At 42.9% G+C, this 18709-nt stretch overlaps 1 protein-coding gene across 1 annotated transcript in view; it reads left to right on the forward strand.

Annotated features, from left to right (window-relative positions):
• The window catches only part of CTNNA3 (catenin alpha 3), a 1315594-nt gene that overhangs the window by 33285 nt on the left and 1263600 nt on the right, over nt 1-18709 (forward strand). Inside the window, exon 2 of the mRNA XM_059662570.1 lies at nt 2876-2979. Within this exon, the coding sequence (XP_059518553.1) occupies nt 2881-2979 (99 nt within the window). The 5' untranslated portion in view covers nt 2876-2880. The remainder of the gene's footprint in view (nt 1-2875; nt 2980-18709) is intronic.

The raw sequence follows: 18709 nt of genomic DNA on the forward strand, positions 1-18709 counted from the left end.
ACTCTAAGGCATGTCTGGCCTGTCTTGCCCAGTCCTGATCAGCTGGACCCCAGCAGCAAGCTAACCTACCGGTGGGAGTGTCTGCCCCCTGGTGGTCAGTGCGACTGGTCAAATGGTTGAACGAACGGTCGGACACTTAGCATATTAGGCTTTTATTATATAGGATATGTCATCTATGTGACTGTTACGACCAAACGACTGGTCAGCCAGTTGCTATATGTGCACTGACCACCACGGGCAGATGCTCAACGCGCTTCCATAGTCAACCTCCAACCTCCCATGGCCAGCCAACCTCCTGCGGTCCCTTCTCCCATCCCTCCCCCTGTCCCACTGGCCCTGTCTGTCAGCTGGCAGGTCCCCAGGCCCTAATTGCAGGCCCCCAGACCCTGGCTGGCAGCTGGCAGCCGGCAGCCCCCAGCCGGCCTGGCCCCTATCAGAACTGGGTGAGACAGCCCTGATAGGCCCTGATCACTGGCCAGGCCTAGCATCCCCACCCATGCACGAATTTCGTGCACTGGACCTCTAGTAGCATAATAATAGTAATTTATACTTTCATTTGAAAAGATATTCAAATAATATTTTTTCACTTAATACACCTTGAATAATGATTTTTTCAAGGTAAAAATAGGTTTTAAAGAGTAAAAAAAATTTAAAAAGTAAAGAAATTTATTTTGATTCCAATTAAACTATCAAAAATGTGCTACATTTAACAATGTGTACTCTGTCTTTGCAATCAACAATGCCATTAGGTTTTATATAAAACTCTCAACATTTACAGTAGTTTTTAGTAGATGAATAAGTAATATATGATAGCTACTTGAAAACATGGATAGAGTAATCTTAGGACACTCAACACATAAGTTGTCTTTTTTCTCCTCATTTCAAATTGGTTATTATAATTTCCTGAATTGACTAGAAAAATGTTTCAATGCTATACACAAAATAATTAGTATGCATTAGTGTTTTTAATAATAGTCAACTTTGGAGTATGTAATTTTACTTAAATGCTTTCATAGATTATTAAATTTGTCATAAGTGTTTTTTTTAGACTTTTTGAGTATTTCTTTTTGTTTTTAATATCAAACTTTGCTAAAGACACATGAAAGAATTATAAGTTTTGTGAGTATATTTGATGAGAATCATATTTGAAATTCACTATTTTGATTATGTGCACATTTTTATGTTAAGTCACTGGGGACAGCCTGTTGGCGGATTCCCATTATTCTCAAGAATACTTCAAATATCCATTTTTATAGTCAAAGAATTGTGAAGCGTAGTCATGTGGCACAACATCTGAAGAGCAGTAAGGCTTCTGGACTCTTCAGTATTTGTCTCTATTTAAAAAAACCCCAAATTATGTTATTAGTGTAACAATTAGAGTATGTCAAGATAAGAATCAATTAGGATAATTGTTTAGTTATAGGATGGTTGTGTGTGTGTGTGTGTGAGAATCTCTCTGCTGGGTATCAGGTGTACAGTGTGGAAGAGCCTTGGTGAAGCACTGAGCTTTTCACTGACACACTCAGAGAGAGATCATGATTCTCTTCGAAAATATATGTAACACATTTATGGGTACAGGAAAAGGATCCAGTAGAGTGGGAGAGGTTGAAGAGCAAAGAGATGCTGATTTTATGGTGTCAGGCCAGTGGGAGTTGAAAAAAGCTAGGAAGAGAATAGGGGTAGACTCTCAGGGGAAGGAGCTGGGAGGAAACATGAGCCCCACCCTGAGATTCTGATATCTCTTAGGGGCTGGAGGCAGCGGTATAAGAAAAACAACAGTTCTTCCCTCTAGAATCACTGAGATTCAGAGGAACCTTGAAGGGATTGATTCTGGATAAGAGAGATACCATGAAAATGTACGCTCACTCATTCATTCATTCATTCACTCATTCATGCATCCATCCATTCATTCATCTATAAATCCATCATCAGTCCATTCATAGAGCCAATCAGCAAATTAAAGAGGAAACAATTATTTGCCCTTATAGCTACAATAATAAATAGAGAAACTAAATGAAAGTAATATTCTCTATTTCTTTTTTTGTTTTAGTGTCTATGGGTATCATAAGGAATATCAGGATCCTTCCTAGGGGAAGATTCTTATGTTTTCCTAGCCTGCAAATATGAGAAATTATAGAAGAAAATGGGTAATAACTAAGTGGGAAGATTTTTGCATTGATAGTAATACACATTTCTGTGGACTATACATTTATTTTTTTATTTTTTGAGAATTTATTATCTTTATTTTAAATATGATTTATTTAATTGTAAGTATACATAAATTTTTAAATTACGCTTATTATCAATGTCTTCTCAGAGCTGCTTCTTTCTTTTTATAACTATGCCAATTTATATTAGTTTCTTTTCTGTACAGGAAAGTAAATTGCCTCCAACTTTCTTCTCCAATCAAAATCCTCAAACAATACCCCAAACAAGTAGAGAGGTGTCAGATGTCTTACAAAAGTCCTACCTGGCTCCTTATCTGAGTCACCATTAACAAGAACAGGGAAACTATGGGCTCTGGCTGCCTCAGGGCTATGGTGTCATGGAAGTCAAAGGACTTGAGTACTGTGAGGTATATCTCACCAGCTCGGCATTCCTTTTCACTAAGACTCCTGATCAAATGCAAAGCCTCCATGGATATGCTAGCACAGATGAATTATTTAGAGGACCTGAGCTCAGACAGCACGACCTCCAAGAACACTTGGAGAATATCTCACTTCTCTGTCGGTGGACTTGACTCCTTGGTCCTCGGAGGCTACAGCTGATAGTAGGAAGAGGGCCTGAAATCTCACGCACTCTCTGGTTTTAATTAGTGCCTTCCTTTAGAACATATTTTTTTAAATTAATAAATGTATTTTGTTTTTGTGCACAGGCAGCATGTCAGCTGAAACACCAGTCACACTGAATATTGACCCCCAGGATCTGCAGGTCCAAACATTCACTGTAGAGAAGCTACTGGAGCCTCTCATAATCCAGGTATTAATTGCATGGAAATTACAACATAGAGTAACTGCAGAAGAACTTAAAAAATGTGGGAAAAATAGATAATGAACCAAGAGAAGCTTTGATTTTTATAAAATGAATGGCATCTAAAATTATCATTTAAAGTATTGTTAAAATGTAAAAAAGTCTGTATTTAGTAATAATAATAATAAAATTCTGAAAGCTCTCCCCCCTGATTTTCTTTTAAAAGCAACAGCAGTAATAATATGTATATGTAGTTTTCAAAGCACCTATATATGTAATATTTTCTCTGGTTATATTGGAAAACATTCCAAAAGAAGTTCATGATCTTTAAATGGATAGTACCACTAGATAAAGCTATCAATTTAGTAGCCACATTAGAAAAATTCTCACCTTTCCTCATTATTTACCTTCATTTTATATTCCTTTGCATTTACGGTTTCATGGGTATTACTTACCACCTCTGTGTATAACTCAAAGTCAAAATTACATTTTAATTTTTGGAGTAATTGGTCACAATACTATTATGTTACTCTGACTTCTAAATTCATTTATTTGTAAATCTTTTTTCTGCTCTTCTTATAGTTACCAGAGCCTTCCCCACCAAACTTGATTTATCTCTAATCTATTTTTTTTTTTCTGGGCACAGGTAAATCACTAGGTCATTTTGCAGGAATGCTCAGCCTGGGATATCTTTCAATCATTCACTTTCATTTTTTTCTGTGTGATAACTTACAAAGTTGCATCCCTCTGTAATAAATTCCTCCAATGGATCAGAAATATTTTTCCTCAGCAATTACATTTTTATGATTGCAGCTGTAGACATCTGCACTTTATCACTTTCAAGAGCCAAGTTTGGCAATGCATTTATGCAGAATTATGATGAAAAGAATTTACATCTCTATGTTGTATACTCTCTGAAGGAGACATAAACTTCTAGATCATGCTACAGTCATTACATAATGGAAATGTCTATAATCTTATTTGCCGCAAAATATGATTTGCTATGTGTCAGATTCATGTTGAATATAAGCTAAAAGGATTGACTTACTCAAAATCCTTTAGGCTAAAAATAACAAACTCCTTAGAATATCTTATGTCCTATAAAGTGTTTTTTTGGGGGGGTGGGGTGGGTGGGGAAAGTTTCAAATGTATTTTCTGATGTAAATATATCCCATGTTTTCAGGAGATAAATAGAGAGTTATATCAATAGTAATAAACATGATTCCTCTGGCTCTCACCTCCAACTCTTACAGTTTCTGCTTAGAACAGGCACTCAGGGACCCATCCCAACATTTCTCTTACCCAGCTGTACGGGGTTAAGAGAACAGGATGAATCATACGAGGGCCAGGAAAATGTTCACCCGGATGTGACATGTCAAAGCAAGCGATGTGGTCAGTGTGGATGCTGGCTGTTTGATCCTTCCCTGTGCCCAGGGGATGGGTCCATTAGTGAACAGCCCCCATCACAGTCACCTTCGCATGGCCTTCATTTCAGGGGTTTCTTCTTTTTTGCCACGTCTTCATTTGCTGTCAAGGCACCTTTCCACCCTGGTCACAGCTGATGTTATGGGGGGGGGGCACCTGGCTTATGGGCACTCAGGTACAGGTTGGCAAGAAGCCTATGAGGCAGGAGAGCTGTGCCTCTGGGCAATAACGGTGAATTGGTCCTGTCACCATCCTCTTTGGGAAACTGACTCTATACCGAGAGCTAAAGCAGTTGGTACCTAGGGTTACAGTTTTATCATTGCAAATGCAAAGCTAAAAGATGCACAGAAGTAGAGACAGGGGAAGAGTTCTGGTGAAGCAGTTTTCCAATTCAAGTCCCCTAAGTTTCTGCTGTTGAGGGACAATAAGGTGAACTGGTCACCAAGGTTTCAGTGGATGATTCCAATTTCCCAACCACAGTTTGATCTCAGAATTATACCTCAGCCACTGTGGGGTTTACAGTTTCCTTGAGCACCGGCCATGCTTGCTTTCCTTATGTAATCGGGTTCCCTGGCCTCCTACCTCCTCATCGGTGGCTGGAGGTTCAGAAGAACTTCCACTGGCAATAGCAACCCCGGGTTCCTGTGATTGCCCTCCTTGTGCTGGAATAGGGGTTTCCCTGCAAAGCCTCCAAATTGGGGAATCTGAGGTCTGACTCACCTGTGCTCCCAGACCCGTCTGTCTGCCACGCTTTCCCGTTTCACCCGGCTTCATTTGGTTGGTGGACAGTAACCGCCAGGGATGCCCATTGTGAGACTGAAAATGGACACGTCAGCGTGTCCGTGCCCCAACTGCCTCCACAGCTGTGAATCCTCAAGGTGGTGAAAAGGCGCTCGGCTCCTCCAGAAGAGGGTAGAACGCCCCTCCTCCCAACTGTGCTTCACGAGTCACCTGGGCCCCGTGAAGCAATGACTGGAGTGGGTCCCGTGAAGCAATGCCTGCACCTCCAGGCACACAACAGTCCTGAGGAAAACAACCCCTTCCATCCCCTTTGGGCCCCTCCTCGTTAGAGTCAAATCCAGCCCTAGTGGCTGGAGGGTGAGTAGTTAGTCCTTCCTCCTCCTTTTCTTTCCTCCCGGCTCCCAGGCAGAACCTCTCTGCCACACCCCACTCTCAGCATTGTTTCTTTCTCCCCTTCTTCAGCCGAGGGAAAAACCAAAAAGAAAACAAAAGCAACCATGAATATAAATTTATGCAAATATAGATGCCTGGATGCCCACAGGGTTCATTTCCTTCTGTTCTACAGACAGATCTGATGGACTTTCAGGTAGCAGAAGAGGGCGTGCTCTGGCTTTCTAGCCTCCTAGATTATAATTTCCTTTGTTTCTTTCAGTAAAGGATTCAAGTTGCATTTGTTTGTGCTTTTTCCCCCTGTCGTTTCAGTAGGCCATTTTGAATGAGCATGATGGCATTTACTTAAATTTCCTTGGTTTTATCTCCAAGTTTCTTTTTTTTGGTAGCCTCGATAATTAATCGATTACTAGAATTTATATCAGAATTAATCTTGAAGGTTCCAAGGAAATCTCAAAGTCAAGTGTACACACATGTAGTATTCTCATAAATTATAAACAAATATTAGAATTTTGATTCTAACCTTAACAAATACCCTTAAAAGTTAGTAAATTAAATGTTTTTTAAACACTTACAGGCTCAAGACTCAATAAGTATGAAGATGTTATTTTTATGGTAGAATGAAGAAATAAACTTAGTTCTACCCCAGTAACATTTTAAACCTTAAGGTGACTAGTATAGTTGAGTTGATTCCAATAAAGTGAATTCTTCTATTTGTGCGTTCTTTTACTGCCTGAAAACGGCTCCATTGGGAAAGTTCTTAGGCTATAGTATTTCTTGAGAAACAGATAGCTGAGAAGGAAACCACTCTTAAAATAAGGGTAAGAAAAATGAGTAGCTAATTGATTAAAATGGTGTGAGTCCTGCTGGAGTACGAGTGGCTGCGCATACAAAGGATGCCCCCCCTGCCCCCACCCCCCCAACCTGGTACCTTGAAGATGAGCTGTGGGCAGATGTCAGTCTCCGCACATGCTTCACCTCTTCTCAGCTTGCTTCAGGGACCTTTTGTCAGACTGATTTTCTTTCTCCTCATTCCAGTGTTGCTGCCCTGTTGTTCTGGGTTCTCTGACCATCCCAATCCACTCCACTTCTGCTAATACTTTATCTTTCAATCCCAGCTCATCTATTCCCCACAGATTCAGTCAGAATAACCCCACAAATATCCACCTCTAGCTTAGCTGTAGAATTAAGATCTTTCTCTTTTTTATTTTTTAAAAAATATTTTTATTAATTTCAGAGAGGAAGGGATAGGGAGAGAGAATCATTGATCCGCTGCCTCCTGCACGCCCCCCCCCCCCCCAGTGGAGATGGAGCCTGCAACCCGGGCATGTGCCCTGACAGAATGGAACCTTGACCTCCTGGTTCATAGGTTGATGCTCAACCACTGAACCACACAGGCTGGCTCTTTTTAATCTTTTTTTAAATTTTTGGTTAATCTTTACCTGAGGATATTTTTTTCCATTGGTTTTTAGAGAGTGGAAGGGAGGGATGGAAGGGGAGAGAGAGAGAGAGAGAGGGAGAGAAGCATCAATGTGAGACACACACATCAATTGGTTGCCTCGTGCACATGCCCCGATCAGGACTGAGGATTGAACCTGTAACCCAGGTACATGCCCTTGACCAGGAATTGAACTCCCCCTTCGGTGCACAGGCTAATGCTCTAACCACTTAGCTCACCGGTCAGAGCAAGCACTTTCTCTTATAAACTAACTCTATAGAGAGCCAGGTAGTATAGATTGATAAATCCAGATCCCCTTGCCCTTTTAGTGGAAAATTGGTAGATTGAAGGGAGCAATTGTGGTTCAGGTGTCTGAAAGGATAGAATAGTCCATGTCTCCCAGATGTGGTCATTTTTACTGCTTGAGGCGTGAAACTACCTTTTATGGAATGCCCTGGCTGTTTGAGAGCACCCCGCTTGTCTCAGGAGATACTCTGCAGCTGACAAATTTATGACCCTAGCGCAGTGATGGCGAACCTTCTGAGCTCGGCGTGTCAGCATTTTGAAAAACCCCAACTTAACTCTGGTGCCGTGTCACATGTAGAAATGTTTTGATATTTACAACCATAGTAAAACAAAGACGTATATTTTTGATATTTATTTTATATATTTAAATGCCATTTAACAAAGAAAAATCAACCAAAAAAATGAGTTCGCGTGTCACCTCTGACAAGCGTGTCATACGTTTGCCATCACTGCCCTAGGGCCTAGACCAGTGGTTCTCAACCTTGGCTGCACATTAGAATCACCTGGGAATCTTTCTAAAATCCTGATTTCTGGGCCTCATCCTCCGGAAATTCTGTCTCTTTGTTATGGGGTGGGGCCACAACATTAGTAACAAAGAAACAGAATTTCCGGAGGATGAGGCCCAGAAATCAGGATTTTAAAAAGATTCCCAGGTGATTCTAATGTGCAGCCAAGGGAGAGAACCGCTGGCCTAGCCAGTGGTCGGCAAACTGTGGCTCGCGAGCCACATGCGGCTCTTTGGCCCCTTGAGTGTGGCCACGAAGTTTCAATCGCACTGTACGTGCATGCCTGCACGTGGTATTTTGTGGAAGAGCCACACTCAAGGAGCTGCAGTTTGCTGACCACTGGCCTAGAACCGTGGTCAGCAAACCATGGCTCGCGAGCCACACGCGGCTCTTTGGCCCCTTGAGTGTGGCTCTTCCACAAAATACCGGCTCTTCCACAAAATACCGACTTCTGTCCATGGGCCACAAAGTTTCAATCGCACTGTTCGTGCATGCCCGCACGTGGTATTTTGTGGAAGAGCCACACTCAAGGGGTCAAAGAGCCGCGTGTGGCTTGAGAGCCGTGGTTTGCCGACCACGGCCCTAGACCATTGGTCAGCGTATTTTTTCTGTTTCGGCCTAGAATCAGATTCTCAGATAGTAAGTAGTTTCAGCTTTGACAGGGTTTCTGTGCAAATCCTCTATGGTTGTAGTTTGGAAGCAGACATTGACACTATGTAAACAAATGGATGTGTCTCTGTTCCAATAAATCTTTATTTACGAGAACAAGCAAGTGGTCAGATTTGGCTCCAGGGTACTTAATTTGTCGACCTCTGCTCTAGACTCTTTTGTCATGGATATACTCTACACTTACTGGTGAAGGAATGGTAAGAAATGGGCATTGTCCCACACACAGCCAGGAGCCCCCGTGAGATAAATGAAGAGGGCGTGTTCTGTGACCAAGCCCGTAAGAGACACAAAAGCCTCACTCGGGAGGAGAGTGCTAACTAGACAGTTCAGAAAATCCCTGGGACTGTTGAGATCCTCTTAGTCCAGTGGTTTTCAACCCCGGCTGCACATTAAAATCTCGTGGGAGCTTTTAACAGTCCTGAAGCCCAGGCCACACAGGAAACCAATTAAATCAGAATCTTTGGAAGTAGGACAGGCAGTGAATTTATTTTATTTTTTTAAAATAGAATTTTATTGATCTCAGCGAGTAAGGTAGAGGGAGAGAGAGATGGGAAACATAAATGATGAGAGAGAATCATTGACCGGCTGCCTCCTGCATACCCCCTACTGGGGATCGAGCCTGCAACCCGGGCAGGTGCCCTGACTGGGAATCGAACTGGCCATTTCTTGGTGCATGTGTCAATGCTCAGCCACTGAGTTACACCAGCTGGGCTCCAGGCAGTAATTTTAAAAGCCTCCAAGTGATTACAACATGGGAACCACTGTGCTCACCTTTATGTCAGCCAGTAGTGAGCATGGTTATGCTTCGTGGCTCAAAGCTTGACCTAGAATGGTGCCCCTTCTATGTCTTTTTTAATGAGGCTGGGTGGTGCCCATTTGGAATAAATTTATAAGGAATTTCTGGGGTAGCCTCCTGCTTCAATGCTCTGTAATATGCTCAGATAGTCTTCCCAGGTCCCAATAGGACGATTAGTAGCAGATCTAGGAAAACTCCCATAGCTGAGAGGTCTTGGATTCACGTTCTGAATAGCTCCTTTACCCAGCAATCCACTACTAGATGGAATAGGACTCCGTGGTCGGCAAACTGCGGCTCGTGAGCCACATGCGGCTCTTTGGCCCCTTGAGTGTGGCTCTTCCTAAGCCTTAGGAGTACCCTAATTAAGTTAATAACAATGTACCTACCTATATAGTTAAAGTTTAAAAAATTTGGCTCTCAAAAGAAATTTCAGTCGTTGTACTGTTGATATTTGGCTCTGTTGACTAATGAGTTTGCCTACCACTGGACTAGGTTATGTTGCACTAAAGGGTTTTGGGTACCCATAGTATGGTATTTTGACTTATAAGAAATATATTCTGGTCATTCACTAGTGTTGCGAGTGATAAAGTTGTCCTTTGTTATGTTAATGAGATGACTTTTGGAAAGCACCTAGGAGGGGGGCTGGTTGTGATTAGAGGGCTGGAACTCTTAGTCTCAGGCCCTGACCTCGGGCGGGGAGAGAGGCTGGAGGTCCAGTTCAATCGCCGCTGGCCCGCGGTTTAATAAGTGACACCTGTGCAAGGAAGCCGCCATAAAAACCCAAAGGACGAGGTGGAGAGAGCTTCCGGTTTGGTGAACGACGGGAGGATGGCGCACTCGGGCAGGGTTTGGAAGCTCCGAGATTTTCCAACATGCCTTGGCCTGTGCATCTCCTCCATGTGGCTGTTCCTGCGTTAGAATAACCAGTGCTCCAGTAAGTAAAATGTTTCTGAGTTTTGTGAGCTGCTCTAGCAAATTAATCAACCTGAGGAGGGGCTTTGGGAACTCTGATTCCGTCAGAAGCAGCGCTAACAACCCGGGCTTGTGACTGGGGTCTGACGGTGGTGGTGGTGGTGGGGTGTCTTGTAGGACTGAACCCTTAACCTGTGGAGTCTGGTGCTGTCTTTGGGTAGACACTGTCAGAATTGAGTTGGATTATGGGACACCCGGCTGGTGTCCGAGAATTGTTTGTTGGTGTGGGACTCCCCCAGCCCCCCATCTCACAGTTGGAATTGGGTCCAGGAACCTAATTCTCATGGTATCCTTGGTTTTGGTGGGCTTTTCTTGGGGTGGAGGAAGTGGTAGTGAGGGAAGAGGTTCATAATGTCCCAGTCTGGAGTCATGGTGTGGTACATCCCACAAAGACGTTTCCATGTACAATCACCTGCACCAATGCCTCTCAACCTTAGCTGTACAAGGCATCACTCGAGGAACTTATAAACGGCCTGAGACCCAGGCCACAGTAAGGCCAATTAAATCAGAATTTCTAGAAGTATTTTTTTAAAAGCCTCCCAGGTGACTCTGTTGTACAGCCACTGGAATGGGACCTTGCTGCCACCGGAGTGTTGTCCAAAAAATTTGGAAATGCCTAAACATGCAGGCCCCCAGGGCCCACCCTAGACGCACTGAATCAAAATCTATGGTGTAATGAGATCCCAGGTGACTTGGGTCACGTTAATGTTGAAGAAGCACAGGTGTAGGAGGTTATACATTCCAGCTTTTAATTTGCAACTGTGGTCGCCACTGCCCTTTAGCATCTGCAGGTGCTGGAGTGGTGAAGTCATCTGGAGTTTTCGAACTCTGATATTCATATTGTTGCTCTGCAACTGGGCCCTTGACGTGGGTGCCCAAAGGTTGGGCGGGACCTGTACGTCCTTCTGAAGAGGCTCTGCCTCTCCCACACCTGTCACCTAGCCTGACCTACCTCCTCCCTTCTCCCAGCCTGTGGTCAGTCTTACTTACATGAAGCGGTTCTGTTTTCCTCAGAAATGCCTTGGGGGCGGCAGGAAGCACGACCTGAGAAATCAACAGATTTTCAAGAGCTAGTGTTTCTCCTTTAGGGAGTTTGGAACCAGGACACAGTTTGTTTTAACGTAGACATAATTTTCAACTCTGGAAAGTTACTTAGTCTTGTTGTAGATGTATTTGGTGTCACAGTACTGAGTGCTCTACAAATTAAGGCTTAACAAATGAGGTTTGTGATTTACAGACAAGTTTTTTCCTTTGGGGAACAATTTTCCTTCTCAACCCTCATTTGCAAGATATTATATTTCTTCAATTTAGACACATTTTTCCACATTCTCCGCCTTTACATGTTTAACATTTCTGAAATTAGAATGCATCTTACAATGGATATGAAGATTTAATATAATTTTCCTTTTTGATTCTTGTAGGGGATCACAAATTTACCTATTAGCTCCTTTATTTTCCATAACTGATCTGATCTTCTGCAAAAATTCCACCCCCTGGAAATTGGAATAAATGCCTTATATTTCAACCAATAAGAGTGGTAAACTGGTATGATTCAGCAAAGTAAATAATCCCCTCTCTTTAGAGAAAATGATCAGAAACGTGTAGTAGCAGGTGTTGCTTCTGTGACCTCATGGGGAAGGGAGATAGTTCTTTTGGACCTGAGTGGCTGGTCTGGGATGCTCTCAGGACTGGTGACCTTTGAGGGGTGACCAGTCCCCTGCAGGGCCATCTTGTGGGCACCTCTAGTCTATACCTGATAAAATTTGAGGACTGCTTTCTCTCAGCGTGGTTAAGATCCGTGGATCTCTCAGGATGCCTTAGTTCATTTTTGGCCGTTTACGGTGCTTCAGACCCAGAAGTCCCAGCTGCGTCCTCTGTTAAGGGCCTGGCATTATCTGTTCACCTTTCAGCCTCTGCTACAGGATCAACTTACTCCTCATGGTGGCTTAGGGCAGGCCCCCTCGTCTTCAACAGTCACGTTTTGATTGACCTTTAAGATACCAGGATGGTCTGGGTCTTATCCATGCCTCATGGGAATCAAGAGTGGCTTCGGAAAGCTAAGGTGGACTTTTTTTTTAACCTAATTTTCCGGAGATGCCAGGATTACACTGTGGCCACCCCAAAATTTGTGCAAGAAAGCTCATTGAAGCAATTTTTTCTAGAGTCCCAAAGATAAGTGGAACCAAAGTCCCTCTGCTTTCAGTGTTTTCTCTCAATCATGTTCCACAGATCCCTAATCTGGAAGAAGCTGAGAGGAGAAATAAGGACATGTATCTTATCTTTTTTACGCATCAGCCCCTTTTTCCAAGTCTCTTGGTACTAGGTAAGGCAAGTACCAAGAGCCAAACCAGCCAGGGCAAGATACGTTTTTTCCTATTTGACCAGATCTTTTTCATAAAGCTCTGATCCAGCCTGAGCCAGTTTAGTTCAGTGGCTAGAGTATTGGCCCGGGGACTGATGGGTTCTGGGTTCAGTTCTGGTCAAGGGCACATACGTCAGTTGCAGTTTCCCTAGCCCTGTTTGGGGTGTGTGCAGGAGGCAACCAATTGATGTGTCTCTCTCACATTGATGTTTCTGTCTCTCCCCTTCTCTTCCATTCTCTCTAAAAATCAATGGAAAAATATTCTCCGGTGAGGATTAACCAAAACAAAAAACCCCTAGGATCCAGTCTATAACTTTTGCTATATGGGAGTTAAAAGAACCTAAAAAATGATTTTTTCTTTTTCTAATGGCATTCATAACTATTTTTGCTTAAGACTTGAAGAAAACCAGCTTTGAAATTCAAAGAAGCTCAATAGTATCTTTGAGTTTCAAAATTGGCTCTCTCCAAGGCCTCATGGTTCAGCCTTGGATACAGAAAGTTCAATATTGCCAAATATCATCCACATTTACGTTCTAAAAAGTGGTTAATTTGGTATATGTTATAACTGATGGTGTTTTAGAATTAAGTGACTATGGTAATATCCTGATGTTTTGAAGGGGGGATTTAGGGCATCAAAGGTCACGACACTGGCCAAAAGGATTCAAAATGGTAACTGATGTATAATTCTCATCAATAAATGAGGCAAAAATGGCTTTGTCAACTCGTAGAGACAATGCTGACAAATGAAGTGGACACAAATCAATTTTAAACAGTATCAATATTTAAATATGTTTTTATTGATTTTCAGAGAGAGAGAAAGAGGAAGAGAGAGAGAGAAAGAAAGAGAAACATCGATGAGAGAAGAACTTCATCGATCAGCTGAGCCCACAACCTGGGCCCGGAATCGAACTAGTGACCTCTTGGTTCCTAGCTCAACACTTGATGCTCAACCACTGAGCTACACCAGCCGGGCTAAGCATCAACATTTAAATCACTGATGGACTGTTCAAACCACATGTGTGTTGCTCTAAGATGTTGACTACAGAGCCCTGCAAATCTAATCACTATCTACTGTGGTCTTTCTTGCTTAACATCTGTTATTTCTTGCTCATGCATGATGAGCAGGTGATTATGGGCATCTTCAATAAAAAGGAGTTTTTTGTTAGAAGAGAAAGAAAAAAAATCTGGTTTAGGGTAGATGTGAAAAAAGGGAATATGGCAACAGGTAGTGGGAGTAAAAGGCAGATAAAGCTTCATTAGTCTGCATTGACAAAGCATATTGGGATAGTTGATTCTATTTTATAGTTGATAGGGTTATAAATGATTATTACACAAAGCTGGAACACAGAATTAGTGGTCATAACCATATCCCACCATCAATCATTTTGGAAGTGTAATGCTGGCTGGGTGAACCAAGAGACCATGTGAACATGTCTAAACTACTGTGAGGTAACCCATTCTTTATTGTAGGGCCAGTTTTGGCCTGATTACATTTTTCACTTTTTAAAAAAATTATTGATTTCAGAGAGGAAGGGAGAGGGAGAGAGAAATAGAAATATCAACGATGAGAGAGAATCAGCCGCCTCCTGCACACCCACTACTGAGGATTGGGCCCGCAACCCTGGCATGTGCCCTTGACCAGAATCGAACCTGGGACCCTTCAGTCCGCAGGCCGACACTCTATTTGCTGAGCCAAACTGGCAAGGTTAATTTTTCACTTCTTACTTTGTTTTCTTCAAGAAGTCAAGGGTCATTGATAGAAAATAATTGTCCTTTTGCTTTTTCTTGCTCAGCATTTCTTTGAATTGCTACTCTATCATAAATAATTGACTATTGATTCACCAGAATCATTAATGCTTGATTTAGGTATAACTAGCAGCATGAATACTATCATTTCTCCTTAGTTTGTTTAATTCAGTATCTTGATAGTTTTTCACTGCATTTTTGGAAAAATTTATAAGGAAGGAGACTGTATGATTAATATTGCATATTTTACTGATGATAATTTGTCTCTGAAGTTTTGCTCTGTATAAAATGAGCATAAATAGTAGTTATGTTTGAAATGGCAAAAGCCACATATCCCAGGATGAATAGGTTCATGGTTGGATTTCCTGAGAAATGCTACCTCTAAATGTTGGGGTGCCTAAAGCTCAGTCCTCTAACTTCTCTAGCTAAACTTTGTTTTTAGGAATATGCATTAATTAAAATGAAAATGTAAGTTACAAGAAACATATCTTGCCCTGGCTGGTTTGGCTCAGTGGATAGAGCATTGGCTCTTGGACTGAAGGGTCCTGGTTCGATTCCAGTGAAGGGCACCTACCTTGGTTGCAGGCTGGATCCCAGGCCCTAGTTGGGGCGCAACCAGTCAGTGTGTCTCTCTCACATCAATGTTTCTATCTTTCACCCTCCCTTCCACTCTCTCTAAAACATCAATGGAAAAATATCCTCCGGTGAGGATTAACAAACAAAACAAAACAACAACAAAAGAGAAAGAAACATATCTCCAACATTTACCTCTTTCAACTCCAGACTTGGCTACTAGGCTCCAATTTAGCAACTCTAATAGACAAACTTCACATGCCTAAAGCTCAGCTCTTGATTCCCCTCCCTCCTCATATCTCCTTAAGTAAACATTACCTCCATACACCCACTGTCAGGACAGATGCCATAGCATCACCCTTGACTCCCTATATCTTGCATAACTTAGAGCCAATCTGTCAGCAAGCCCTGTTGACTCACTTCAGAATTCCCAGAATTCTGCCACTTCTCAACAACTCCACCACTTCCTGGAATAAGCCAGTCTGCCCTCCACTTGGGCTACTGAAACAGCCTCCCAACTGCTTTTCATTCTGTTATTTCTCACCCTCTACCTCATCTCTGCCCGAGCCCCAGCCTGTCTCTCAGAGCAGCCAGAATGATCCTGTTAAATTTTAGGTCAGATCAGGTTACTTTCCTGTTCTAAAACCAGCAATGGTTCCCAATCCCAAGAGCAGAATTGAGATTGGTGGTGGTGATGGACAAGGCCGGCACAGTTTGGTGCCTGGATGCCAGCCTGACCTCATCTCTCATGCTCTCTCCTCACTCCGCAGCAGGCGTGCTGGTCTTCCTGCTGCTTCTGGAACACGCTCATCAAACTCCTGTCCTGAGGACTTGCACTTGCTGTTTCCTTTGTTTGGAGTATTTCCCCCCAGATGTTGAATATCTTTCTCCTCTACTTCCTTGGGATCCTTGTTATCCAATCAGAGATGTCTTCCCTGATAGCAGATCTAACCTAGCCCTTCCCCATCACTCATCTATTCCCTTACCTTCTTTACTCTCTTCATAGCACCTGTTAACACCCGCTATTGTGTTATGGAACGACTTATGTGCGTGGCTGTTCTGTCTTGCCTCTGTATTGAGGCTCACTGCCATACCCTCCTGGCACAGTACAGGTGCACCAGCTATATTTGTTGAATACATGAATGGTGGAGTCCAATATTGTTATTTGGTTTGTTTCTGGGTGGTAAGTAGCTAAATAAAAACCGGAAGAAATGAATACTTGATACTAGTCTCAGCTTGTGGTCTTTTCCTAGCTGTGTTTGAGTTCCTGTTTTTTTCCAGGATAAGTGACTTCCTGGATTGGAACATTTTAGCCACAGCTGTTTATGTGTTTGACATGTAAAGCTCTTGGCTTTGTTATGCCATCTGCCTGGCCCAGAGAGCTGGTAGACCTGGGGAGGGATCAACATGTGCTTTGTTATGATCCCTCAATAGTTCCAAGGAGCGGCTTGTGTTGGCAGTGGTGGTTAATCTAATAAATAAGCAAGCCCCTACATTATAGTTTAAAAAAAAAAGTGATTTTAAAATACTATATTTCTCATGTCTTTTGTGGTGAGGATGGCTGTAGGCTGACTGCTCCCCTTTCCCATTCACGTGTCGAAGCCCTCCGCACCTCAGCATGCCAAGCATTTCAAATAGGACCTTTAAAGAGGGAATTGAATTAAAATAGGGTATTAGGGTGAACCCTGAATCCAAATGACTGGCGTCCTTATGAGCGAAGATTAGGGCATAGAGAGACGTCAGGATGCTGCACACAAGTAAAGGGCCATGTCAGACCGAGGAGGTGGCTTTCTGCAAACACCGAGGGAGGCCTCAGGCCCTGCTCACACCTTGATTTTGGACTTCTAGCCTCCAGAACTGTGAGAAAGTAAGTAACTCTGTGGTACTTCATGGCAGCCCTAATACCCAGCTTAAAATAAAGGAAAATCAGCCTTAAAAATTGTGTGCCTGCTCTTCTTTATTTTTTAATATATTTTATTGATTTTTTACAGAGAGGAAGGGAGAGGGATAGAGAGTTAGAAACATCGATCAGCTGCCTCTTGCACACTCCCTACTGGGGATGTGCCCACAACCAAGGTACATGCCCTTGAACGGAATCGAACCTGGGACCCTTGAGTCTGCAGGCTGACGCTCTACCTACTGAGCCAAACAGGTTAGGGCTGTGCCTGCTCTTTTTATTTATAGTTTGGAAATTAACGATGTAATCTCTCTTTTTCCCCTAAATATATAAATATTGCAAATAAAAAATTCCAAAAAGAATATAAATATACTTGATTTTAGGCCACTTTGAACTGATCACACCTTAAAAAGCTGCACAAACGGTGACTTGTTTATTGAGAATATATAAAAATATGCTTTTCCATGACACCACACATGGGAAGTGATAGAATCTCTTACATTAAGGAATTCCTTTCATGGAAACTACCATGTGCTCTCACTAAACTTAAATTTTAATTTCGGCCTGGCTGCTAGCTCTCTTTGTAACTGTGTACAAGTCACTCACCATTGTGGCTCTTGGTTTAAGGTTTCTAACATCTAGAGCAAGCATGTCAAACTCTTTGCCGTCGGGCTACATGCCTTGTTATGTGGCCCGCGGGCTGTGAGTTTGGCATGCTTGGTCTAGAGCAGGGTCCTCAAACTACGGCCCGCGGGCCACATGCAAATACAAATATTGTATTTGTTCCCGTTTTGTGTTTGTTACTTCAAAATAAGGTATGTGCAGTGTGCATAGGAATTTGTTCATAGTTTTTTTTAAAACTATAGTCCGGCCCTCCAATGGTCTGAGGGACGGTGAACTGGCTCCCTGTTTAAAAAGTTTGAGGACCCCTGGTCTAGAGTTTCATCTTTTCATTAAGCCAACCACTATTTATTATTTATAGTAGTATGCTAGCTCTGGGTTTTCAGGACGAGTCCAGCCCTGGACCTTATGGAGTTCATGGTAAAGATGGGGAGGCAGCCTGTTAACAGCTAATGACAAAACACTGAGGGAATAAGAGGTACATGTAAGGGCGGAGCGTGGAGGGACCTGTTTCAGGTCAAGGTTGCCAGACATTTCCTGTTCTGGGCTTAAGTAGTTTGTGGCCAAACTCTGAATGGAAGATGAGATGGAAAATTTAGTCAGCAGTGAGATCCTAAGTTGCCTCATAAGCCATGCTTTAGATGTTATCTTGTAGGCAGCAGGGAGCCATGGGAGGGCTTTGAGCTGGGCAGGTGTGTCCCATTAGCACCGAAGAGAGATGGCTCTAATGGGCGCGTGGGATGAGTGGGGAGGATGAGTCAGGACCCATGCGTATAATGTTCATAACAATAGAGTGGAGGATGGAGCTGAGGTTGGGGCTTCTTCATGAGGTCCCCTGTGTCTGTGTCATGGAGCATGGGTTGGAGGGAATATAGGGCAACAGCCCAGAAAGCAGCCATGGGAAGCAATGGCTGTGTGCTGGAGAGGAGCTGGCAGAAATGAAAGCTGCTTTATTTTTTTTTAAAAATATATTTTACTGATTTTTTACAGAGAGGAAGGGAGAGGGACAGAGAGTCAGAAACATCAATGAGAGAGAAACATCGATCAGCTGCCTCCTGCACACCCCCTACTGGGGATGTGCCCGCAACCAAGATACATGCCCTTGACCGGAATCAAACCTGGGACCTTTCAGTCTGCAGGCCGATGCTCTATCCACTGAGCCAAACCAATTACGGCGAAATGAAAGCTTCTTAAAGGGGCAATCCAAAGGACACATAGAGGGTGATGAGAGGGAGGGAGTAGATCCAGGAACCCTGGGTTTCTGCCTCAGTTTAGATATTGTCAGTCCCTGAGGTAG

The sequence above is a fragment of the Myotis daubentonii genome, chromosome 13, assembly GCF_963259705.1.
Source record: "Myotis daubentonii chromosome 13, mMyoDau2.1, whole genome shotgun sequence".
Classification (NCBI taxonomy): domain Eukaryota; kingdom Metazoa; phylum Chordata; class Mammalia; order Chiroptera; family Vespertilionidae; genus Myotis; species Myotis daubentonii.